This window comes from Ostrea edulis, chromosome 7 (genome assembly GCF_947568905.1).
Source record: "Ostrea edulis chromosome 7, xbOstEdul1.1, whole genome shotgun sequence".
Lineage (NCBI taxonomy): Eukaryota > Metazoa > Mollusca > Bivalvia > Ostreida > Ostreidae > Ostrea > Ostrea edulis.
Genome location: NC_079170.1, coordinates 4597839 through 4623820, shown reverse-complemented (window position 1 = coordinate 4623820; position 25982 = coordinate 4597839). Strand labels below are relative to the sequence as shown.

Sequence of the window (25982 nt, the reverse complement as noted above, 5' to 3'; positions counted from 1 at the left end):
TAAAACCTGTGCTCTATTGTATCTAAATTTCCACATGATATACAAGAAGGTGATGTTTTAATTTTCATTGCATACAGCAATTTGTTGTGTGCTAAAAATCTGTGAATTAATTTATATTGAAAAGATTGTAATGATGTTTCCATTGATATTGTGAAAGGTAACCTGTAAATACTCTCTAACTCTTGCTGTGTTAATTTTGAATCAAAAATATTTTCCCATTTTGGTATACATGTTGACAATTCTGCTATACTTTCCATCAAAATCCAGTAAAAATCTTTACAAGTCATGTTTGATATGGGACTCCTATTATCATTGAAACTCAATGTAAATGTATTTCTATTTATAAAAGATTATCATTTTGTCGAATATGCTTTCTCCAACTGTAGGGTATTGACTGATTTTATTCACGTGCCATGTAGCAGTGAGAATAATAAATACACCACAGGCGGATCCAGGATTTCCGAAAGGGGGCACATGTGAAAGTGAAGTATTAGCCAAAATAATTAGCCATTTGGGTGCCAAATCTGGAGTTTTCATCTATATATCTTTAATAGCATAACAAAAACACACACTGTCATGGTCGCCGCCATTACAACTGACACTTTGAGTTCTGGGAATACTTACTGCGATTCCCATTGGTCCTCAATAGGCCACGTAAGGACATGCATTTTAATGAGTTATGCGAAAATACCTGCGTTGTGTCCCACTGGAGGTAAACAGAAAGCGAGCAACCGTGGTTTTCCGACGATGTGTCGACCGTTACATGTACTCCAATATCTTTCTCTGCTTCAATATTTTCCCTTTCCCATCATAGGTCTTCATTGTGTAGGATTTCTCTGAATATACATAATGTCGGTTGTAGATTGGCAACACTTTTCATTTCTATGGAGGAAACTTAATGAGCCAATTTTAACTCCAGTTGAACAACTGATCAAGGTGTTCTTGTATGTGTTTGTAGTGGCTATTACTGACTGCGTCTTTACAGATCTTGGTAAATAGTATGAACGATACTGGCCTATTTAATGTTCCTTGTAACTCTGTGACAATTCGATCTTGCTCCATTTACTTGCACACGCTGTTTACGTTCAGTTAGACATTGCCCAATCCAAAATTACATTGTCAGTCACTTATTCCGTAAGCTTTCATACTCTGTGTGGCACTTTGTCGAACGTTTCATAAAATTCATATAGACTGTATTGGTATACACCATGATCTGATATCTCTGTCCATTTATCTAATGATGTTATTAACTGCAGTGATGTTGACCTACATGTACCTCCCAAGAATCTAAACTACCTATTTCTGAACAGGTTAAATCTTTCCATATTGTCTACAATTCTCTTGCGCTCGATCGATCACACCCGCCGCGAACCCTATATCTTGATCAGGTAAACGGAGTTATCCGTTGTCAAAATCAGTGTGTCAAGAACGGCCTAATAATCGTTATGAAATACGTCAGACAGCATTTGACCCAATGATAGATTGTATTGCCGAGCTAGATCGTTATAACAACCATAGAATTTGCGAAATGCTGACTTCAATCGAGACTGTTGAAACCCCTGTACCATCAACTTGTTTTTCAGTAGCTTACCTCTTGTAGCGTATCTAGTGACTTCTTGAAGATTGTTAAGCCGTTCTTGACACACTGATTTTGACTATGGATTGTTCCGTTTACCTGATTAAGATATAGGGCTCACGACGGGTGTGACCGGTTGACAGGAGATGCTTACTCCTCCTAGGCAACTGATCCCACCTCAGGAATCCATTCTTGCCAAATTCTCTATTTTGTATTGCTTATAGGAATTATGAGATTAATGACTGTTCGTTATATTCGCCTTTTCTGATCCTGGTGACTTAGTTGTATTAACTTAAGGCATTGAATCAACTTTCTCACTTCCTCTTATTTCATCGTCATCACATGTGTCTATTCTGGTACTTACGCTCCGTATTCCTTCAATACTATCCTCTGACCAAACGAGATGTTTGCCCAATGTCACAGTCGATGTGGCACGATAAAGATCTCTCCCTGTTTAAAGGCCGTAAGCATAGGCCTAAAACTTGCAACCCTTCACTGGCAATGGTGACGTCTCCATATGAGTGAAATATTCTCGAGTGGGACGTTAAACAATATACAATAAATCAATCTTTCACCGGGACGTTTCGGTGCGGATCCTATTATTTCATGAAAAGTTGACATGCAATAATGGCCCAGATATTGCACACTAAAATTCTCTAGAATTTATGAACATTTTATTACTAATGAATTATTAGCTATATGATGATAGAAAGCAATTTGCATTCCTTGCAATGATATTCTGTATTGTCTAAAACAGTCTCAGTGCAAAACATATTCACTCTTATGTGTGTTTTACTACTCAAATAGGTCATCGTCAAATTGAGACTCACTCTCGTGTCAGTGATATTTACCCCATAACATAAATAGATATCATTATCCAGTCTTTAAGCAGGGCTCCACTCCAATCATCATAGCATCACAACGCTTGTAACAGCTTCTGTCTATGCTCATATTACACATAAATATGCTTGTACGTGCTTATCTATTTACTTTAAACATATATTTCCAAAATACAGAGTTTCTTCAATATTTTAATATTACAAAAGATACATTCATATGGAAAAGTTGATTTTTCAGCTGTCTAGATTTTTGTTTTCTATGAATATTGTGTCAGATACATGTAATACTATAAGAGGAAATATCGCTCAGAATTATTGCTCATTAACGCCGCAGTGCAGATTTAGATAATGGAAAAGGTAGAAATAAGGAACATTTGTCAATCTCATCACTCATATAAAGAATTCGAAATTGCGATCAGGGCAAACACGGAGCCTAGAAACCCAGCAGGTGGCATTAGGTGCCTAGAAAGAGTTTGCATCCCCTTTGACCTGCCGCAACCGCCCTGATCCCTATCTCTTCAGGTAAACGGAGTAATCTGTAGATGCAAGAGCCTCACAATATGGAATATTGATTATATTGTGGCTTAGTGCGTTCAACGATATCTCGTTTTCTGCATTAACTTGAGCAACTTTTCAATATATAAGCATACGTAACCATCAGTGAATTCAGACACGTAGCATCTTTCTTTTAAAAAGTGGGTTTAGGTGGTGGCAGATGGAGAAAAAGTTGACTTCACAATTTGACAACTGTCTGAAAATTGTTGACAAACAAAAACTTAATTCTGCCCCAATCTTAAAATCGTTGAAGGAGGTGGATGTTTGTCAATCAGTACATGAAAGCAATTCAATTCAATTACGTTGTCAAAAAGAAGGTGGGGTAAGTAGCCCACTCAACCTCATCGCCTGGGGATGATACATCTATTGGTATCGGTCGGCTGTTATAGTAACTCAAGAAAATCTAACAAACTGAGTCATTATTCACAAACACTGTATGGTAAACGAAATAGCTGTTACTGTGTATTGCCCTTCCCTTGTCGTTATATAAAACAGTTTTTCTCACATCAGTTCAAATGATAAAGCGATGTGATGATTGACCTCTAATGCAAATCGATGGTAATTTTAGAAAAGATAAACGTCATCTGTCTGAACAGTCTGTCTACCAGTTGTTCACATATTGATTTTGATTATTGATTACCCCGTTTACTTCATCATGATAAGGGACTCTCGGTTTGACCGTTCGTAAGGAGATGCTTTTATCGTCACAGGTAGTTGATCCTATTTGTGCTGTTTTCAAGGGTCAGTAGTACTTTCCCTACTCTTAGTTTTGTATCCATGAGATTAATCACTGTTTTTTATCTTCACTTTTCCATCAGCCATCAATCTTGCTACAAGTTCATAACAATGAAATTCGCACATTTTGCACTAAACATCTCCCTATGTTTAAACGGATGGGTTTCAAATGGATACGAACTTTCTGAAAGTGCTTGCAAGGAATCACTGAAGACACTGAAACAGTAGACAAATGTCCATCAAACAAGACGCAATACGAAGCTGCAGAGAGAAAGAAGAACTGTTCACGATACAATCACACCACGTGTAAATCGTTTCAGTATCACTGTGCATTCAATGAAAATATGACGGGATTGGTAGAAGTTTGCACAACATCTAGATATATTTTGTGTAAGTTTCCTTCATATTGTTGTTTTACTCATTACATTAAATTTCCCGGTCATGAAGTAGCCAAGTGATCAGGGTGGTCGTTTCTCGACTGGGAGGTCTGGGATCGATCCTGGCACCATGTCAATCCCCCGACGTTTAAGATAGGTAGTAATTGTACCTTCACCAAAACCAGCATTAAAAGTAAAAATCAGAAACGGGGGTCCCGTGTCACGGTAGGCGTTGGGATGATAAAGAATCATCACTGCTACGACCATACACAATCAAAATTTATGTTACTTCACCAAATGTTGGTGACGCTTCAACATTAGTTAAAGATTTCGGAAGGGGGTGAAGCAATATACCAACAAAACATCACACAGTGTTTTGTATGATAATTGCGAATTTAAAAAGATTAATATTTTAACTTTCAATCCGACAAATATGTATTTGAACATGATCATGAATTGATAAACCATGTGTTGTCAATAGCTAATTAATTAGTAAAATTGCATAACTGATGATTAATAATATACATCCTATACAGATATATCAACCAATGAAACTATGTTATCTTGCACAACGAAGACATTTGTACTGTTTGATTTTCATGGGAAAACCCTCTCATCTCTGTGTGATGTTGAATATGTACTTTATAATGTATTCATAATACGATTGCAGTGATTTTACGTACATTATGTAGAAGTAACAACCGTCTTTATATACAACAATATACAAAACCATAAACTTGGACTTTAGATATTTCCACTGGATTAACAAACTTGTATGTATCATTAAGTGTATTTTGTATGTATTATTAAGCGTATTTTCACATTATGATATGTTTGAACTCATTTTTATATTCACCTCATTTTACCAAAATGAAAGTAGATACGATTTTACCTTTCATAATCTATAAATATAAGCACGTTATGAATTTTAGTTTAGCATATACGGAGATAAGAACAAAACGGTTTATATTTTCTGTCATCTTTCGTCAAAAACAAATGTACATAAATTTGTAGATATACATTGTGAAATTAAACTGGAAGTTTTAAATTGTGTTTTAGCTGGTAGATGTGCTGAGTTCAATACAGGATACAAAACTATACGGGACAGCTATTCAACGAACTGCACGGGCTTTGACCCTCCATGTCCTCTGTACTACAACTCAACAGAGACATACAAATGTAAGTATACATGTGTATAAATGCGCGAGAAATTTTACAGTAGTTCGTATTTCTCAAATTTAAAGCGGTCTTTGGTATTTTTGTAGATTCAGACTGCTACCGAATGTTCGAAATCGAGACCAACACGATTGGGACAGCAAAGAAGACCTTTGAGTACGTTTATTATGGTTCATATAATACACTTCAATTTCCAGCTGTATTTTGTTTTACTACTGATAATTGATCATTCATGAAATGTAAATAATCATGCACTCACGCAAAGAAAGATATTACGTGTCACTTTATTTCAGCATATCATATCCCATACAAAATATTTGGGTCACCTTTCGTCGAATTCTGACATTTGATGTAGTTATGAAAGGTGAAGATAACGAACAGCGATCAATCTCATAACTCTTATAAGTTATAAGAAATAGAGAGTTTGGCAAACAGGTGACTAAGAAGAGTAAGCATCCCCTGTCGGACGGTTACACCCGCCGTGAGCCCTATATCTTGGTCAGGTAAACGGAGTTATCCGTTGTCAAAATCAGTGTGTCTCATATTACATACAGAACATCATTGAATACTGATTAAAACAAACACCGGAACACATTTTAGCCCGATGTTTTACACTATCGTGATAGTTAAATGTTTTCTTTGAAAACATTTTAATACACCAACATTTTGTTTGGTATTTGTAATATCTAAAAAAAAAAAAATTACACAATTTCCTCAAACGACACGCTAAAAACAAATTAATTGGATTTTTCCTTCAAAATCGTACAACATATGGTGTGCGATTTCGGATAGCTTCGTGTTAGTTGATATTTAAAAGTTCAGTTGTATTGTGCTACGTCATCAAATCAATCAATACAGCGCAAAATGTGACATAATTCAATTTTTTAAACAGATATCTACTTACTTTTACTATGTTCTTCTTGAAAACATACGGGCATTTCATTTCCAATTTTCATCACACAACTTACGATTCCATTGCAGAATAAATGAAGTTGACAGTACTCTTACGACAAAGATAGTATTGACTATAAGTCCCGCAATTGTCATGATTACCATCCTCATCTTAATCGCGTGCTTCAAAGTAGTTTACAGTAAGTAAATCGTACATTGTTTAATACTCTTTATGATGGTGTTTTAAAGCATTTGTTAACTTGAAAAAGGTGAAGATAACCCACAGTGATCAATCTTATAAATCCTGTACACAATAATAAATTTAGAATAGGTTCAACACATACTCCTTAAACACCAGCGGGGGGATCAGGAGCTTGGGAGAAGTAAGCAGCCCCTGTTGACCGGTCACATTTCAAGCAATTCTTGATTTCTAAGTGATTTCTGATATAATTTATAAAACATGCGATTATATATCATTTCTTCTCACTTTACAAAATTTGTTATCATATGTATTCTTATGATTTCACAGGAGTGCCTCAAGAAAAATCCAATATAGCCAATGATGACACAGGAGTGCCTAAAGAAAACTCCAACATGTCCAATGCTGGCACAGGAATGTCTAAAGAAAAATCCAATAATGCGTGTTATTTAGATGCAGTTTGTTAAATCTGATCTTTCTGCACTCAAAATTGCTTACAATTTATTAGCATAAAATCAAAATGTCTATTGGCATCAACACAACAAAAGCAACACAAATCAATCATGACATCAAATAGATACATATTCATGTCGTGTAACAATGTAGACTTCAAAAGGTTTAATGCTAGTAGACTCGAAGTAATTAAGAGCCATTCTTTGTAACCACTTAAACATTTATATAAGGGGTCCGGCACGCACTGTTACCGATTTTTTTTTCAAATTTGGCACATCGACTTAATCTGGCATAAGTAATGTAAAACCATCATAATTTGGTTGCTATGCAACTATGTTGCCATGGTAACACGTGCATGCCATTCAGGTCACAAAAGAGTCAATTTTCACATGAAAAATGACATTTTTTATTCAACTATGCTGGATTAAGCTGTTTGAGTTCTTATTTAATCATTATAAAATGATAATATATAGCATTTTTATTATTTAGTTTGATATTTAGTTAAAGGTTTGAATAATTCTGTTATATTTTCATTCTGTCTGGAAAAGAGGGTTGTTTGATACATTCTGAAAAAACTAATTTTGAGGCAAATTTGAATGATGGATAAAAATTCCTGCATTCAGCTTGAAATCTATAAATGCTTGTACAACATACATTAGATATAGTACTATCATATAACAATGAGACATGTTTGGGAATCTACCATCTAAGCTGTGTTTCCATGGAAACAAAATGATGCATTTCCTCATGATATGACAGTAGAGATGCATTTTTCAATGTAATTCAAAATACAATTTTCTATGTATTCAAAGTATATAATCTTAATAACCGACTGCTACTGATGTTGGATTTTAAATTTTAACAAGTTTAATATGAGAATTCATGTTGGTTGCCATGGAAACGAAAATTGCTATTTCTTTTCAAATTCGAAATCCATGCAAAATAAATAAATTTTTAGACCAAAAAAAAAAAAATGCTTTTATAGACAGATTCAACTGAAGTCAATGTTAAAGTTGATAAAATATTAATACTGATAGATAATTCATATTACATTGTTGCTATGGTAACAAAATATCACAAAACAGCAAACTTGATGTTCACATTCTTTTCAAGTAAATCTCATTTTGTTATACATCATGCATGTTCTTCAATCATAAAAACTCTTAATTTGTAACAGATAATTAAATCAATGCATAGTATTTTTGTTTTAGTTTTTTTTTTTCAAATGTGCATGATTTCTGTGTATTGTACATGTATCACAAATTGCATTGTATATCTTTAGAATTCATCAAAATAACTACCATATTTAGAAAATGCATATTTGAATATTTCAGTTATTTCAAACTATCATGTACATTTTTTCACCTTGCCAATCGAATTAAGTGTGACATTGAAATTGAATCATTGATCTTAAAAAATTGTTCAAGTTAAATAAACTAAATAGGATACATAAAGATTGTAATTTATCATTGATTCATGAGGAATTACCCCCCCCCCCCCCTCTGCAGTTCAATATTAGCTCTGCTTACTATGTATGTGCAAGAAATATTATGCCAGTACCATGTATGAAATCTATTAAACTAACATTTCTTAATACATGACTTGACAATTTACATAGTTACTTACGAGGAAGTATTTTGACCTTGACTTGTGACCTTGGCATTTGATTCAAAACAATTGAGGGCCTCTATTTTCTATGGACGTTCATCAGTGTCACTCGTTTAACGTATCTTTTTAAACATAGGTATGTGAATTATATTTCAACATCATAAGAAGATCTTGCTTGTAACTGTAACATACTAATGATGGTCATATTGAAGTCATTTAGTATGCTGGGAAAGTCAATATCTTTAATATCTGACATCATTGGAACCCACGGGTTGATTCATTGATTATCATTTAACGTCCCGCCGAAGAATTTTTCACTCATATGGAGACGTCACCATTGTCAGTGAGGGTTGCAAAATTTAGGCCTATGCTCGGCGCTTAAATTACGGCCTTTGAGCAGTGGGTTCCGATGATGAATATTTCACAATCGTATCCTATTATAAATGGTATACCTTTATTTTAGAATCATATATTACAAAATAGACAAGATAAGCACACACAATCTTTTTCATTTTCTAATTTTGCACATATATAATCATCATAGCTAATCGTCTTCTCAATAGCATAGAGGCAACTAAAATATAATGTGATCTGCTTCTTTCCGGTTAAATGAACCACACCCTTTCATATCCTTTGAGGCAACATAAGCATCGACCATACACTGATGCTTCTGACTTGGCCCCCACCAAAATAACAATATGACAAGTCCTACAAAATCAATAAATAATATTAATTTTAAGAGAAATACCAAGATGAATATATGCAAGCATATCAAAATCTTATGTCCCATCTAAAATGTATTACTTGTTCTCCCCATGTCATCTGCATCTACTACTACATGTAGCTGCAATATGTATTCCTTAAATTATGTTTGAATGAAATCTTATTCAAACCCTTTTCTTACGGTAGGTAATAACTTACTTAAATATATGTATTCTTATCTAGATTTAGTTTTATCTAAACTCTAAGTTGATTATATGACCTCAATTAATCAACACATGGGTTAATTATAATATTCAAAACAGTGAGAATTGTTTTGTTGTGTTTTATCACTTGAGGACTTGTGCGACGTTTCTCAATAATATATATCAATTTTCATGAATGTGCACTCTGTCTCGTTTCTACAAAACAAATTTTGGGGTACGTCGTATTACCATGTCTGTTTTAGAGATAGCACACCAGTACTCAGTATTTTGATAGTTTCTAATTGTTGCAATCAAAAGTTATGTATTAAAGAAGGTTGTATATATAAGGACAGTACAAATTATATATTTTAGCAAAGAAGGGATCAAATCCAGGACCCCTGCATTTACAAGATAGGTTATCTAATCGCTAAGCTATCCAGGCCGGTATATAAATATAGTAATATTACTACAATATAAAATTTGAATTTATTTCCGAAATCATACAATAGCTCTTTATATCGAGAAAATGGAGAAAGAATCCAGAGAAAATGTCAGAAATGTTGCTTGTATGTCCTTAATAAATACTTTTGTTTTGTTAGTGGCATGTGTAAAATGAAAACAAAATCAAGCTGAACAAAAAAGAAAAAAATAAGAGTAAATTCCCATGCATAACATGTATAGTCTAAGGTGTATCAGTATTGGTATTTCTAAAATATTTTCCCATGCATAACATGTATAGGCTAAGGTGTATCAGTATTGGTATTTCTACAATATTTCAATTCTGTTTAATTAATTGAATTTATTCATAGAATTGATAATGTTTTTAAAGTATCATCAAAAGTAAAGAATAATTAATACATGGATAACTAATAAAACTGAATAGTGTCCCCACCTCAATTCACTTCTCAGTTGAGTATCTGTACATGTATAACCACTCCCCCCCCAACACCCCCCCCCCCCACCCCGAACTAATACAAGTAGAAAAGATTAGAGATAAAATTCAATGTTATGACCCATTACTTTATTTCACGAAGGAGAGCTTATTCAATGTTTTGGCATGTATCAATGCAAAAGCAAAAAAAAAGTATTCAATGGCTTAATCACAACAGGGCGTCTCTTTTCTTAAATTATATGTATATATTTAACGAAAGGTCATGCATTTTTCAAATGAATAAATATCTATGATTTTTTTTATGATTCTATTACTTCATTCTATTATAAAACAAATAATGATAACGATTTTGCATTTATTATCTCAATTTCACCCTAGTCATACGATCCCCTACAAAATAAAGTGTGCTGCAGTAGATCTAAGTACTGTAATGTGTGACGCCACAGTCTACATTTTGACGTCATACCAATACAACTAAAGCAGTGGCGAGTTGAAGGGTGAATATTTAGCACGCACACACATCATATACATGTGTCATGCTATATGGCAGATCTAGAGAAATTCATAATTGTACACAATGTCTATGAAAACATTTGACATCAAATGATTGTGATCAAGTTGATTAATTCTAGGCTTGTGAATGGATTTCAAAGTAAATAGAATAATTACTTGTATTACTAGAACTCTGGTACTCTGAGATATGTCTCTCACACCTTCTCCTTTCGTGTGGGTGAGTGGAGAGAATATTTTGAATGCCACATGTCTTCGTCTAAACTTCTGTCAGCATGCAGTAAGACATTATCCCGCCATATTATTTCTGTTTCTATGTAATTTTACTGCCTTATCACGTTGAAGAGTTTCAAAGGGGAATAACTCTTGGTTACAGAATGCATTTCCCCCCATAAATCATTCACTTCAAATTGTATGAAATAGGCAGATTCCCAAAAGTTTTAGTTTAGATTTATGAAGAACATAGATTAGTTGTTTTAAAAACTTGTGTCACTTTATTTGAGGTGGATGCGAATAAAAGTTATTAAGACATAAAAACCATTGAATTTAAACACAATTTTACAGATTTGTTCAATTATAAAAATCACTTAGGATTGTCCATTATTCATTTTTTTTCTTAAATGAAAAATATGGGATCTGTTTTATAATTTAATATGAAAATTAGAATTTTAAGACTATTCATAATGTTTTATATTCAACTTTTGTGCCAAAACTACCAAATTCTAGAAAATAGCCAAACTTGATAAAATTGTACCTGTTTCCATAGCAACCATGATCACTATCTAATTTTAAAATATATTTTCTTGAATATGTTATATAGATGTTTCATTCAGGTGAGTTTCGTGAAAATCGGTGACTATGCGTGCCGAATTTTTTTAAGTGGTTACAAAGAATGGCTCTTAATTACCTTTTTGCACTTAATATAGCGAAACTATAAGAGTTCAAAAGAACATATTATGAGTATTGTCATTTTTTTTTTAGATACATATAAGTTACAAAGTCTTGCCTTATAATTGAAAATGGAAATTAATAAGTGGGGATTATGGATCAAATATTTAATTTATTGACCAAAATATTAAATGTTCATACAAACGGTCGGGTGAATTAATATAGAAGTTTTTAAGAATTTGTGTTCTGTTTAGAAAACTATGTATCAACTGAATTAATGAATTTACAATATTTGAATTCATTCAAGTCTCTATATATTTATGTATACAAACTGTGGTTATATTTGACATCACTTTTTTTATTTTTAGCTCTTCTGAGCCGAAGGCTCAAAGAGCTAATGCTATGGCTATTTGTGCGGTGTGCGTAAACTTTTTAGAAAAAGGGCTATAACTCAAGAACCCCTTGGCCAATTTTTTTCAAATTTGTTACAGGGTATCATTGGCCCAAGGGCTTTCAGACATACTAAATAGAGGGATGTGACCCTTTAACAAGGGGAGATAATCAGGAAAATACAAACAAAAGTAGTGGTTGCTAAAAAATCTTCTTCTCAAGAACCACTGGGTAGATTATCACCAAACTTACACATAAGGATGAGGATATGTTGTAGATTAAAAATTATTCAAGGCATTACCCTGGGGCAAAGGGCGTGGTCTCAAGGTCACTTCAAAGTTGACCTAAATTTATATTTCCTTGAATCTTTGATATTTTAGTCATTATAAGGACTAGGATCATCAAATTTTGACAGTTGATGCATCTTAGGACCTTGTGTTAAGTTGTCTCAAAAGTAGGTCACGGTGACCTACTTTTTGAATTTTGCAGGTATTTATTTTAAAATTAATTTTGATGCATATCTTGGACACTTTGAAGCCTATGATCATCAAAGCTTGTCAGTTGGTGGATCATGGGATCTTGAAATGCGTCAACTGAAAAATAGGTCACCATGACCTACTTTCTGAATTTTATGGCTTATCATTTATAGATATACTTTAAGTTGTTATTTCAAATACCGAGAGGTTTAGAATCATCAAATCTTGTAAGTTGATGCATCTTGAGGCCGTGAAACATATTTATAAAAAAGTAAGTCACAGTGACCTACTTTTTGAATTTTGCAGATATTCAAATTTCACATTTTCAATTTTAGATGCATATTTTGGGCACTGTAAAACCTAGGATCATCAAACTTTGTCAGTTGATGCGTCTTCAGTCTTCGGTTTGAGTCAACCAAAAAGTAGGTCACCGTGACCTACTTTTGGTATTTGACAGCTAAATTACTATATTTCAGACACTATTTGACCTACAATCATCAAACTTTGTCAGTTGATGCATCTTGAGTCTTCAGAGTGTATCGACCAAAAAGTAGGTCACTGTGACCTACTTTTGGCATTTGACAGTTATATTTATATATTTCAGTCACTAATTGACCTACAATCATCAAACTTTGACAGTTGATGCATCTTGAGTCTACGGAGTGTGTCGACCAAAAAGTAGGTCACCTTGACCTACTTTTGGAATTTGACGGCTATATTTATATATTTCAGATACTATTTGACCTCCAGTCATCAAACTTTGTCAGTTGATGGGTCTTGCATGTTCGGATTTCGCTGACCAAAAAGTAGGTCGCCATGACCTACGATTGGAATTTGACAGCTATATTTCAATATTCAGATACTAATTGGCTTAAAATCATCAAACTTTGTCAGTTGATATTTCTTGGGTTCTCAAAATGTGTAAACCAAAAAGTAGGTCACATTGACCTACTTTTTTGAATTCTTAGGATTTAACTAAAGATTTAGAATACTAAGAGGCTAAGAATAGAAATGGTGGGGTTGTACAATTTATCAGAAGAGCGATTCTAGGCCCTTGGGCCTCTTGTTATTTTTTGCTCTTGACTGTTTATTTAAATTCTTTATACTGAAAGTTCAAATGAAGTTTTGTTTTACGTTTTTCACATGTGGAATTCAGACAGCAATTTCATGTTTGCACTATATTTTGCATTTATTTTGATTTTTTTTAAAAACATCTATACACTGTACGTTCAGGTGTAGTTTTGTTTTTACATTTCAGCAATATCACTTTTAGTATTATCTTTTGTATTTAGACCTACTTTCATTTTCAGTGTGTTCCAACCTTTTTTGTTACATTGAATTATAGTTCTCTAGATAACAGTATTTAATATTGATATATTCCTGCCGAATGTGTTCAAACTGACTGTAACTATCATACTAACCAGGAATGTTTTTATATTTTGACTAATCATTGACTAATCATTGTGTTCAACAAAACCTGTAATGTGTTCAACTTATATTTTGACTAATCATTGACTACAAAACCTGTAATGTGTTCAACTTATATGTTGTATTATGATCGACTGCTGCTCTCAACAAGACTGTCAGTTTCAACTGTTTGTTGTATATTGGTCAACTATTTACTCAACAGAAATGTGTTCAAAACTTTTTTGAGGTATTGTTTTACCTATGGAAGTTATAAAGATTATGTCAGTAGATTTTTACATGATTTTTTCATTTGTGTTCAGCAGAACGTATATATATGGCGAGATGATTCCAGTGTAATTCGTGTTCCACTTCTTTGTTAAAAGCCAATGTTTTTCAATTATGACATTATATATCAAGATCTCGATTTTTTTTGTCATCCATGTTACATATCAGCACATGATTACATTGAATTAGTTGATTGGTAGATATCAAGACATCACAACTCCTTGTCTTCCTCATTTAATGTTCAAGTACTCTTAAATATGATTATTGTCTTAAGTATTTAGCGATGCTATATTCCCGCCATCTAATCATAATCGATATTTCAATAGCTTCAATATATGATTCTATTGTTTTATTTTCAACTTCCTTTATGTTCATTTAATGTTTAAATTTAACTTCCTTTATGTTCATTTAATGTTTAATTTTAACTTCCTCTATGTTCATTTAATGTTTTATTTTCAATTTCCTTTATGTTCATCATTGTCTTGATTGTTGTACTAGAGTAAATAAAGGCTTTCAGTGTGCATTCTGTGCTTTAGTGGTTTTATTGTATGATCAATTAACTAGAATTTAAGATTGATTAAGCTGAATTTAAGGATAATGAACATGGATGTGATAGTACCCTGAGAGAATGGATATTGTACGTATGAAAGGCGAAGATAAAGAACATGTGCCTAGGAGGAGCAAGCATACGTATACTCATTTTAAAGGAATTCAAATTTTCTGACCTTCGACGGTTAAGCCAAGGAAATAGAAATTCTTTTTCTATTCAAACGAATAGAAATATCAGTTTAAATAGATAATTGAAATTATATATTATCCACAAAAAAAGAGAGAAAAGAACAGGCACTAAATCATGATTAGATCATGTAGTGCAAGCAATCAAATTCCGCATAATTTTAAATATACATGTACTTACCAGATCAGGATATAGGGCTCACGGCGGGTGTGACCGGTCGACAGGGGATGCTTACTCCTCCTAGGCACCTAATCCCACCTCTGGTGTGTCCAGGGGTCCGTGTTTGCCCAACTTTCTATTTTGTATTGCTTATAGGAGTTATGGGATTGATCACCACGTTACCTTCACCTTTCATGATAATTTTGTCCATAGTTTAGAGACAGAAGGATAATTTTAAAAAAGGCATGTCATTGGTAAAATGCTGTCTGACGTGTTTCATACCAATTGTTAGACCGTTCTTTACACATCGATTTTTGACTACACATTTCTCCGTTTATCTTATCAAGATACATGTATAGGGCTCACGGTGGGTGTGACCGGTCGACGTGGGATGCTTACTCTTCCTAGGAATCTGATATCACCTCTGGTATATCTAGGGATTAATATTTGCCTACTCTGAATGTTGTATTCATTATACTGCAGGAGTTATAGGCTTGATCACTGTTGGTTACCATCATATATACACTGACTCGATATGAATTTATGCATAAATTGACTTAATTGTAATTGCCTGAAAATTTCCATGCATACCAATAATACCCCGTCAAACCTATATCTTGATCAATTAACTGGAGTAATCCGTAGCCATAATCAATATCCAAAGAACGGTCGCAATTGGTATGAAGTATTACATCTTAACAGTTTTACAAATATGTCTGATCAGATTCCAAAATTAAAACACAAATGAAGATTCAAGTTTGTTTAAATTCTGGTCATTGGAATGAGGTAGATGCCAGAGGAGGTTTTTATGTGTTACATAGGCATAAATAAGAATATTTCCAAACTCTTCTTGAGAGAGCTAAAAGGACTGACTTTGTCACATTAAAACGAAAGCATTAAGAAAATGGTATATATTATATGCAAGTTTAAAACACATGACCCTAGAGACATGTTGGTGCCACAGCAAAGTTCAAACCATTACATAGACCTATGAAAATATGGAAATTACAAAAAGAGAGGTACCTGTATATGTAATGTTTTCAACTTTGCTGTGGCACCAACATGCCTCTAGGGTAATGTTGTATTTTAAGTTAAGTGCTTTTTTGCAAATCATTGTGCTTTGGATTGTATGTGGAAGCTGCTGTTGGTGAAAGTGAATATTTTACAACTTAATTCTGTCCGGTAGCATTATTTCCTGCTGCCATATGTGTCATATTGTTATTTAACAACACAAGATAATAATATTCTTATATGATACACCCATTTCTGATGAATCTGTAATATTCATGATATCAGAATATGTTCACGTACTGCATATTTGAATATGTTTTTGTACTAGAACTTTACATTTACATTATGCATTTTGATCTATTATGTTAAATTAAATCTCACACCCATGCTTTGGGGGGGGGGGGGGTTGCAGGGCCAAAAGCCGACTTGTATGACAAGACCAATCCAGACTGTGCACTCTCTTTAAATCTTGCACCAACAGAGCTACTTGGATTTGACTCTTCCATGGAGTGCTATGACAGAACGCAGGCCAGAATTACATCGACAATGCAGTTTCAGGCAGATGAGAGCCTTCTCGGCAATATTAATGTTATAGAGGAGACTGAAACAGGAGAACAACCAAATGGCACATTTCGTCTTGGAGGAGCGTTTGAGTGTGTGGGTGAAGAGGAATAAACTGAAGACCAGCGAGAGGGACTGAAGAAGGAAATGACAAACGTAGCGCTGGAACGGATGCTTTCTGTCTAGAAACGTTTGGGATGAAACATTATACTGGACTTTGCTATATCAGACTTAAGATTTTGTTCTCTTTCCTTGAACCACACATAATGTATACTTCAAGGAACACTCTTACGAAATTAAAAATTGGTCCTCACATTGATAAAACTCAGGCATAATTTAGGCATTCAAGACTTAGGATATAGATTTAAGGTGACTCCTAACTGCTCTTAGATATGAAACAAATTATGCATGTAAGAATATAATGCTTCAGAAAGAGAAGAGTTACAGATGTCAATGCCTACGGAATTCCGAAAGTACTTTGGTGGGAAACTTTCAATAATTACTCTTCTAGCAAGGACATAAACCTGGAGTAACTACGAAGACCATAACACAGTAGAATATCTTATAGGAATTACAGGGAGCTATTTCATCTCTATCCAGTGGATATGGTGGACGAGTGCCTGACAAATATGTGACAGAGAACTGTGGATTACTAAGAAAACCTTTGTCAGGGGACATTAGTTTGGCAGATAGAGTTTTTGACATTGCTGAGAGTGTAGAACTGAACTACCCTCTTTAACAAGAAGAAAGCAACAGCTGCCCCCTTTGGAATTGGAATCAACAAGGAAAATTGCCCGCGCAAGAATACATGTGGAAGAAATTATTGGATTTATGCGGAACAAATACACCATTCTACAAAGCATAATACCAATTGATTACCTACAGACAGAACATGTGTCAACCATGGACAAAATCACAGCTGCTTGTTGTGCATTGACAAATCTGTGTGCGTTTGTTGTGTCATATGACTGAGTATCAACAACAAATGTGAGGAACTGATAACAAAATATCAAAAAATATATAAACACAATAATATAGATAATAAAACACACCAAAATAAAAAGAAAACTGTCAATGTCTGCAAGGCAACCTGATGGGCTCTGACAGGGCAAAACGGTTTTTGTTTTCATAAATAAAATAGAAAGTGCATATCATATATGTTCATTTTCGTTTTCTTATTATTTTAGAAATGCCCAAATGACAATACAATTAAACCGCTATATCTCAAACATGACATCTATGGATAAATTATTGAGGGTTTGAAATATCTATAGGTTTTTATGAATGATAGATTAGAGGGGCATGATCCCACCTCTGGTATATCCAGGGATCCATGTTTGCCCAACTATTTTGTAGTTGAAGTGCATGTATTTTACAGTCTTCGGACAATGCACTTCCTCTCCTTTGTGATTGGTAGAAAATGTATGATGTGAAATTCTAATTTATTCCATTGGTCGATAATTTCGTGATGATCTAATTTACGTACAACTTAACAATTTTACAGGATTTTCAATCTTTAAAAAAAAAGAGAAAACGAAGAGAAGAAAGAGAAAATTGCAATATAACGAAACTGACATTTTAATCTTATTCATAACAATTATCAAAAACTTTTCTATAATTCAAAAAATAACAGAATTGGTCTTTTTTTTGCACGCAAACCATATAATACTTCTTGATAAAATTTTGGCAATTTTCAGCTATTTAGTAGTTTTTGTTTCTTGTTTTGTGAAAAATTAAACACGCTGAGCATCTGCTTTTCTTTCTATTTTTAGTACAAATATCATGTCTACTTCAAGGTCATACAAGAAGAATTATTGTACAGTAGTTTCTAATAGGTGTTTTGTTTTAAACTTGATTTTATATAAAATGTACCATTCATATCAGTTTGCTGTATAAGGTTGTTCTTAAAGACGGCAAGCTTTGTTAAAAAGCTATATTTGTATTACTTATACGAGTTATGTGATTGGTCACTATTAGTTATATTCACCTTACATTTCAATTACATCTATGTAGCGATGTGCAAACAGAAAATACCTGAATAATCTGAATTTAGATATTTGTCAAAATGTTTGACCTACTCGACTTTGAGATTTGAAATTGAATTAACAAAATACCATCAGTAATAACCGACACGGTATAAGAAATAGTTTGGATTTTAATGAATTATTGTAATTACAATATTACTTGAAGCTGAGTGTAAGCAATTCAAAAAGAATATCAGACAGAATTGAATGACAAATGAATGTTCATTGCATATAATTCATAATTTTTACTGTTTCGGTCTGTAAAAGCTCATCAGGCCGCCTTGCAGACGACAGTGTTTTCCCCTTTTGGTATAAAAAGAAACTTATTTACATTATGTACATGGGTCCACACTTTAAAGTTGCCTAATCTTTGCACTCTTTACAGAACTATTGGGCTGTGGTAACTCTTCTGATTCCAGCGCATTTGAAATGTAGCAATACATATAGACAATTTTCACTGTCACATCCAACATTGTCTCTGTCTTTGTTGTATGGAGCTCTGCGGTGCAAATGATCTTTCTGAGAAACGCAATTTTCCTGCTGACTTGTAGATGGAGTTGATGAAGCAGCTTCCTACAATGGTCTTAAATATATCTTTCTTACAAGCTCAGGAAAAATGACCTTTTTGATTGATTGATTGATTGATGTGTTCCGCCACACTCAACAATTTTTTCAGTTATTTGGTGGCGCCCAGTTTTTGTTGGTGGAAGAGAAAACCCAGATACAATGTACCTGGGAAGAGACCATCGACCTTCTGGAAGTAAACTGGGATACTTAATTCTCACTTACCGGAGCGAGCGGGATTCGAACCTGCGCCGACAGAGGTGAGAGGCCGTGTGATGATGAGCGCGATGCTCTAACCACTCTGCCACGGAGGCCCAGACCTTTTTGAAGAACTGCAATCTAATTAAAATCAGACTTCTTAGATCCGCGCCGTATACTCTGCGTAAGTATTATAGCGATTGTTAGCGTATCTTAGGATCTGATTTTAATTAAATTGTGAAGAACTGTTCACATTTTTTTTAGCATTTCCTCACAGAAAGTATCATCACACACAATTATATCAACAAAAAAATCTCCTAATATCCATACAGCAAAGCCACAATAATTCAAACTGCACATCAGTAGCTGGCACTGAACTTGATAATAGTAGACATGCTTCTTATTCAAATGCATTACTGCTCGATTGTCTTTGGTAGTAATGGTATTTGATCTCCACCAAAAATTTACCATCACAACATTGACACCCTCTCTCCCTCTGGACGAGTTCCCATGAGTGGATACTTTGGGTTGATCACAAATCCACTGTCATGCCATTGTAAACCGGTGTACTTTGATGGCATTATCTTCATGTATTGATTCTTTGCATCCTTCTCATGATCACATCCCCACTGGATTTGTTAAGAGTTGGACTTCCAGATGAATTTAGATACTACATGCTCTCTGACGTGTTTCATACCGATTGTTAAGCCGTTCTGGGCACACTAATTTTGACTGCGGATAACTCCGTTTACCTGATCAGGATATAGGGCTCACGGCGGGTGTGACCGGTCAACAGGGGATGCTTACTCCTCCTAGTCACCTGATCCCACCTCTGGTGTGTCCAGGGGTCCGTGTTTGCCCAACTATCTATTTTGTATTGCTTATAGGAGTTATGAGATTGATCACTGTTCGTTATCTTCACTTTGCATGAATATGCTTACATTAAAAAATAAAGAAAACTATAATCATTAAAATTGTGGATCCCTCAGGGATGTGATCCACCGTCCACATTTGCAATTTTGTATATGTACAATTTGTTTTTAACTTTCAAAGACTTGAAAGAATTTTGGACCGAAATGAAAAGCTGCAATATTTGTTTCATGACATGCACCTCTATTATTAACCAATGTGACAAATATAGTCAATATCTAAACTCATAATGCACACACAGTCACACACACAGACACATACACACATATACATATTATAAAGTAAACAATATCTCTCATTTTTCTAATATACATTTTTTAGGATATTAAATTTTCAATATTCTGAGATGTTTCACTGCTTAGGCAGAATCGCTCATGTCTTTTGAAAATTATGTATGGAACATTTAGAACTTCATATGAGTCATTATCAAATTCAATAGACTCTTAACCTTCAAAAAACATTTTTTACCTGTCCAAAATCTTAATTTTTAAGTTGAGTGACTTAAAGAACACACCAAAAATGCACATTAAAAACGTACAACTCGATCTAGAAACAGGATAATCTTGGAATATGTTGATTTAAGAAATACACCACCCATCAAGATAAGCCCTTCCTGTACTGTCCGTAATTGTCGTGCTCTAGACACTCATAAGAGGAACACGTCTGTCCAATTCAACTCTTTAATTCTAAACTACATAACTAAGCAATTTCACAAACCGCGTGGCTGAGGCTGTCAACATCAATTACTGACTTAATACTAAATATATAGCTTTCGCTGATAGAGCACATTCCTAAGTGTGGGAAAACATTTAATCTGAATGAACTATTTAAGATATAGACATTACATCCCTCTTCACCTTAGACAAAAGCAAATTTTTAAAATTTTAGAAATGACAGCCTGTTGATTTAAATTTTAAAATGCTAACAAACTCATTTTTATAACATCAAAACAAAATTATTATAATCTAATAACTAATCTAAGAAGTCAGAAAATTATAATCTAATAATAATAAGTCAGGTCCCTTTTTTCTTCAAGTGGTCACATAGTCTCTTAGATACGCAGGTGGCTTGTGTTCCCGGGATGGTCTTACGGTATCTGTGACAGAACGGTCTTTATCAGATTCATCTCCGGATTCTTCTGCGCTAATTTCCGGTTCACGCGATTCTGTTTCATTTTCGCGGTTCGATATGAATTTCTTTACAGCTGTGCAGTTTCGCTTTACTGATGATCCATTTTCATCTTCGAGTGTCACTGCATTCCTGCATTTTTCCCTCACGACAAACTTTTCAGGCGCGAACTCGGTTGACAGCTTATCGCGCTTAGGCTGACGTTGTACAACTGTGTCGCCAATTTCAACTTTGGACTCTACGGCGCCACGCCTCTCGTCCGCCCTTCTTTTGAATTTGAATTTCTGTCTCGCATCTGTTTCTCGTAATTCTTGGTGATCGATCCTTTTACTCATCTCTGGTAACTTGGTATGGATTTTCCGGTTATACAACAACTCTGCAGGGCTTTTTCCAGTTGTAGAATGCGGGGTCGTGCGATACGCAAGTAAGAACTTTGGTAATTCTCGTCTCCAATCCTTACGTTCCGCGTTTGCCGCCTTTATAGCTTTTAGTAATGTTCGGTTTTGCCTTTCTACTTCCCCATTCCCTTGCGGCCAGTATGGTGTGGTCCGAATGTGTTTGATACCATTTAAATCCAGGTATCCCTTAAACTCCTCCGACACAAACTGTGGTCCATTATCACTCCGCATGCTGTAAGGTAAGCCGTGCCTTGCGAACATACTTTCAAGTTGGAAGATGATCCTCTCGCTAGTTATCTTCTTCATTATGGCTACTTCCTGGAATCGGGAGAAATAGTCTATAACGACTAATAGGTATTCCCCAGAGGGAAACGGTCCCATAAGGTCTATAGCCAGATCCTGCCATGGCCCGTCAGGTAAAACAGTTGTTCGAACTGGTTCGGGTCTATTGCTGTTTGTTAAAAGTTGGCATTGATGACACGCTCTGACAAATCGCTCGGCTTCTATATCGATACCTGGCCACCATACCTTCTCTCTTAGTCTCTGTTTCGTCCGGACAATACCCTGGTGTCCTTCGTGGGCCAGGGATACTGTTTGCCTCCTGAGGCACTTGGGCAATATGATGCGCGATCCACGTAATACTATTCCGTCAACGACTGAAAGCTCCGCCTCCACGGTACGAAATTTTGGACTCAGACGGCCGTTCCCCGTCTTGACCTTCCTCATAATCTCCGCGAGTTCTGGGTCCTCCGATGTTTTCTGACGAACTTCTTGGATGGTCAGTGCTTTTGGTACAGCATTTTCTGCGATGAAATACGCGTACTCCTCTGCAATGTGGCGTATTCGGCCAACCCGATTTCGGCTCAATCTCGATAGAGCATCAGCAGCATTCTTTGGTCCAGGTATGTAGACGATCTTATACTTATAAGGCTGTAGTCGCAAAATCCATCGCTCGATCCTGGCTGGTGGTTTTGACTTTGGAGAGTAAATGTAGGTCAGTGGCTTATGATCAGTCCAGATTTCGAACTCTAGTCCGTATATGTACATGTGGAACTTTTCACAACCGAACACTACACCCAGCGCTTCGCGCTCAGTCTGTGAGTATCTCTGCTCTACATCGGTTAGAGATCGACTTGAATATGCAATTGGTTTAAACAATCCGTCTGGTTGTTTCTGTGCTAGTATGGCTCCCAGTCCTACGGGACTTGCATCCACTATTATCCTCGTCTCGGCTTTTGGGTTGTAGTATGCTAGTGCTTCAGCACTTGCAAGGGCTTTTTTAAGCATGTCAAACGCATCCTGGTGTTTTTGCGTCCACCTCCAGTGCGTGCTCTTCCTTGTTAGCTCGCGTAGTGGGGCTGCAATCGTCGAAAAATTCGGTATGAAACGCCCGCAGTAATTAGCTAGTCCAAGAAAACTCCTTATTTCAGAACTATTCGTCGGCGTCCTGGTCTCTGATACTGCTTGGACTTTTTCTTGGTCAGGCCGGATTCCTTCTGACGAAATCACGTGTCCGAGGAATACAATTTTCGACAGACCGAATTTGCACTTTTCTCTATTTAGAGTCAGTCCCTTCTCTGCCAATCTGTCAAGCACTTTTGTAAGCTTCCTGTTATGGTCCACCTCGTCTGTTCCGTAAACAATTATATCATCAGACAAATTTCGGACTCCTTCAATTCCTTGAATGACTTGCCCTATCACCCTTTGGTAGATTTCGGATGCTGAGGAAATTCCAAACATGAGGCGCTTATAGCGATAGAGGCCCTCGTGTGTCACAAACGTAGTTATCTCCCTTGATTCCTCGTCCAGCTCTATCTGGTGGTATCCCCAACGTAAATCAAGCTTGGAGAACACCTTGCTGCCATTCATGTCTTCCAGCATTTCGTCCACCGTCGGGATCGGGTATCGTTCACGTTGAACTGCAGTATTGGCCCGTCTCATATCGACACAAATTCGAATTTCCCCGTTTTTCTTTGGCACAACGACAAGTGGTGATACCCAAGCCGTGGGGTTGTTTACCTTCTCAATTATGTCCATCTTCTCCAGCTCCTCAAGCTTCTTGTTCACGCTTTTTCTTACATTAAATGGTAAGCGTCGTAGCGGTTGTGCTACTGGAGTCACGGTTTTGTCGACATGAATTCTAAGCTGAAAATTTTTAAGCTTCCCTACTCCATCGAAAACAGTATTCCTTGAGGCAACGATCTTATCTATTTCGCTTATAACAGAACAAAAGTCTGACCCCTCGACTCCAATACGTAGAACTCCTAGCTCGACTGCTGTATCCTTCCCTAGTAAGGAAATATAATCACCTTTAACGACAGCAAATTCTGCAGATGTTTCACGTAACCCATACTTTGCAACTGTCTGAAAAGTTCCTAGTATTTGTAGTGGTTCCTTTGATCCGTAAGAAAACAATCTTTTGGTATTTCTCGATAGGGACATACTCTCGTTGTTAGCGCGGATGGCGCTCCATATATCGGAGTTTACGATGTTGCAGGTAGCGCCAGAGTCGATTAGCATTTGCACTGTAGCTCCGCCCACATTAATGTCTATCATGCCATTTGTATACTTGTCGTGCACGGCAAACGCGAACTGGTCCTCCGAAGATTCGCTCTGTACTAAATGAACATGTTTTGTACTGCGGTCCCTACCTGGTTTTGTGCGCGGGGAATCCGATTTCGTTTTACACACTTTTGCGAAATGTCCCTTTTTTCCGCACTTATTACAATTTTTGTCCTTAGTGATTGTACAATTCCTTGCAATGTGGCCCTTGCGCCCGCAACGGAAACACGTGACATCCCTCTCTGAACTTTTCTCACTCCCGTACCTTTTTGGGTGATTCACCGACGGTCTGACAGTATTAACATCAGAGTTTGAAAACGTTTCACTGCCCTTAAATCTGTCTGCTTGCTCGTCTACAATTTCGCCAGCTCGGGCTATATCCATCGCGTTTTTCAAAGTTAGTTCCTTTTCCTTTAGGAGCCTTTTCCTTAATTTTGACGATTTGCACTTTTCAACGATTTGGTCGCGAATATTGTCATCTGGCTTTTCAAACTCGCAGGTCACGGCCAACTTGCGCAGCCTAGTCACAAAACTGTCGATTTTCTCTGTTTCACCTTGTGCCGCATTTCTGAACAAATGGCGCTCGAACGCTATGTTCCGTTTTGGTTGAAAATACTCATCCAATTTCGTTTTAGCGCCCTCCAAGTCGTCTCCCGTATCACCGAGGGTATCGAATATTTCCTGAACTTCACTTCCCGCTGAATGCAGAAACAGAGCCCTTTTTTGCGCTTTATCTGTAATGCCGGACGCTGTTAGGTAGAATTCAAAAGTTTTCTTCCATTTATCCCACCTTTGTGAGACACTGGTTTGGTCACCATTTACATCAAACGGACTTATTGCAGGTAGCTGCAATGCCTTTGCCATTGTGCAATTTTTTTTTTTTATCCTCGTCGCCAATGTACTGTCCGTAATTGTCGTGCTCTAGACACTCATAAGAGGAACACGTCTGTCCAATTCAACTCTTTAATTCTAAACTACATAACTAAGCAATTTCACAAACCGCGTGGCTGAGGCTGTCAACATCAATTACTGACTTAATACTAAATATATAGCTTTCGCTGATAGAGCACATTCCTAAGTGTGGGAAAACATTTAATCTGAATGAACTATTTAAGATATAGACATTACACTTCCTGTTGCAAACATTAAAATGCTGATAAAAATTAAAGTCATAATGAAAACTTAAATTACAAACTGCATTGACATGATGGTGGAAATGTATACTATAAAAATAATTTAGAAAACACCTTTGTGCCTTTGAATACTACTTAATATGGTGACTTGATGTCTATGCAGCAAGGTGATTTGTAGATTATTAGAATGATTAACTTATTCATCCGTTTAAGAAAAGTAAAAACGAAAACTGTTTATAATGGGTAGTAACAACTTGGAAATATTAACAAGCTACTTGGAGCGCAAATTAATTGGTGATTGAGGGGGTGGGGTGGAGGGGGGGGGGGGCATACACATATAGCATTATTTTCAATAAACAGGAAAGATTCAAGCATGTCTACTTCCACAACATATTGTCTACTATGGACCCCCCCCC

At 35.7% G+C, this 25982-nt stretch overlaps 2 protein-coding genes across 2 annotated transcripts; one reads left to right on the top strand and one right to left on the bottom strand.

Moving 5' to 3' along the window:
• Positions 1-1813: 1813 nt before the first annotated feature.
• Positions 1814-8255, top strand: LOC130046379 (uncharacterized). Its single transcript, XM_056143089.1, has 5 exons — positions 1814-4095; positions 5142-5261; positions 5348-5414; positions 6240-6349; positions 6679-8255. Exons 1-5 carry the CDS (start codon positions 4050-4052, stop codon positions 6813-6815), a joined length of 480 nt encoding a protein of 159 aa, XP_055999064.1. The 5' UTR covers positions 1814-4049; the 3' UTR covers positions 6816-8255.
• Positions 8256-21376: 13121 nt separating this feature from the next.
• Positions 21377-25297, bottom strand: LOC125679309 (uncharacterized protein K02A2.6-like). Its single transcript, XM_048918438.2, has one exon. The coding sequence runs from the start codon at positions 25295-25297 to the stop codon at positions 21377-21379; it is 3921 nt and encodes a 1306-aa protein (XP_048774395.2).
• Between the last annotated feature and the right edge of the window lie 685 nt (positions 25298-25982).

Bases quoted from the DNA above. Each gene is read 5' to 3' on its own strand.
- LOC130046379 (XM_056143089.1), top strand. From the start codon at position 4,050: ATGACGGGATTGGTAGAAGTTTGCACAACATCTAGATATATTTTGT. The intron at 4,096-5,141 runs GTAAGTTTCCTT...ATTGTGTTTTAG, and splicing joins AACATCTAGATATATTTTGT to CTGGTAGATGTGCTGAGTTC. The intron at 6,350-6,678 runs GTAAGTAAATCG...ATGATTTCACAG, and splicing joins GTGCTTCAAAGTAGTTTACA to GAGTGCCTCAAGAAAAATCC.
- LOC125679309 (XM_048918438.2), bottom strand. From the start codon at position 25,297: ATGGCAAAGGCATTGCAGCTACCTGCAATAAGTCCGTTTGATGTAAAT.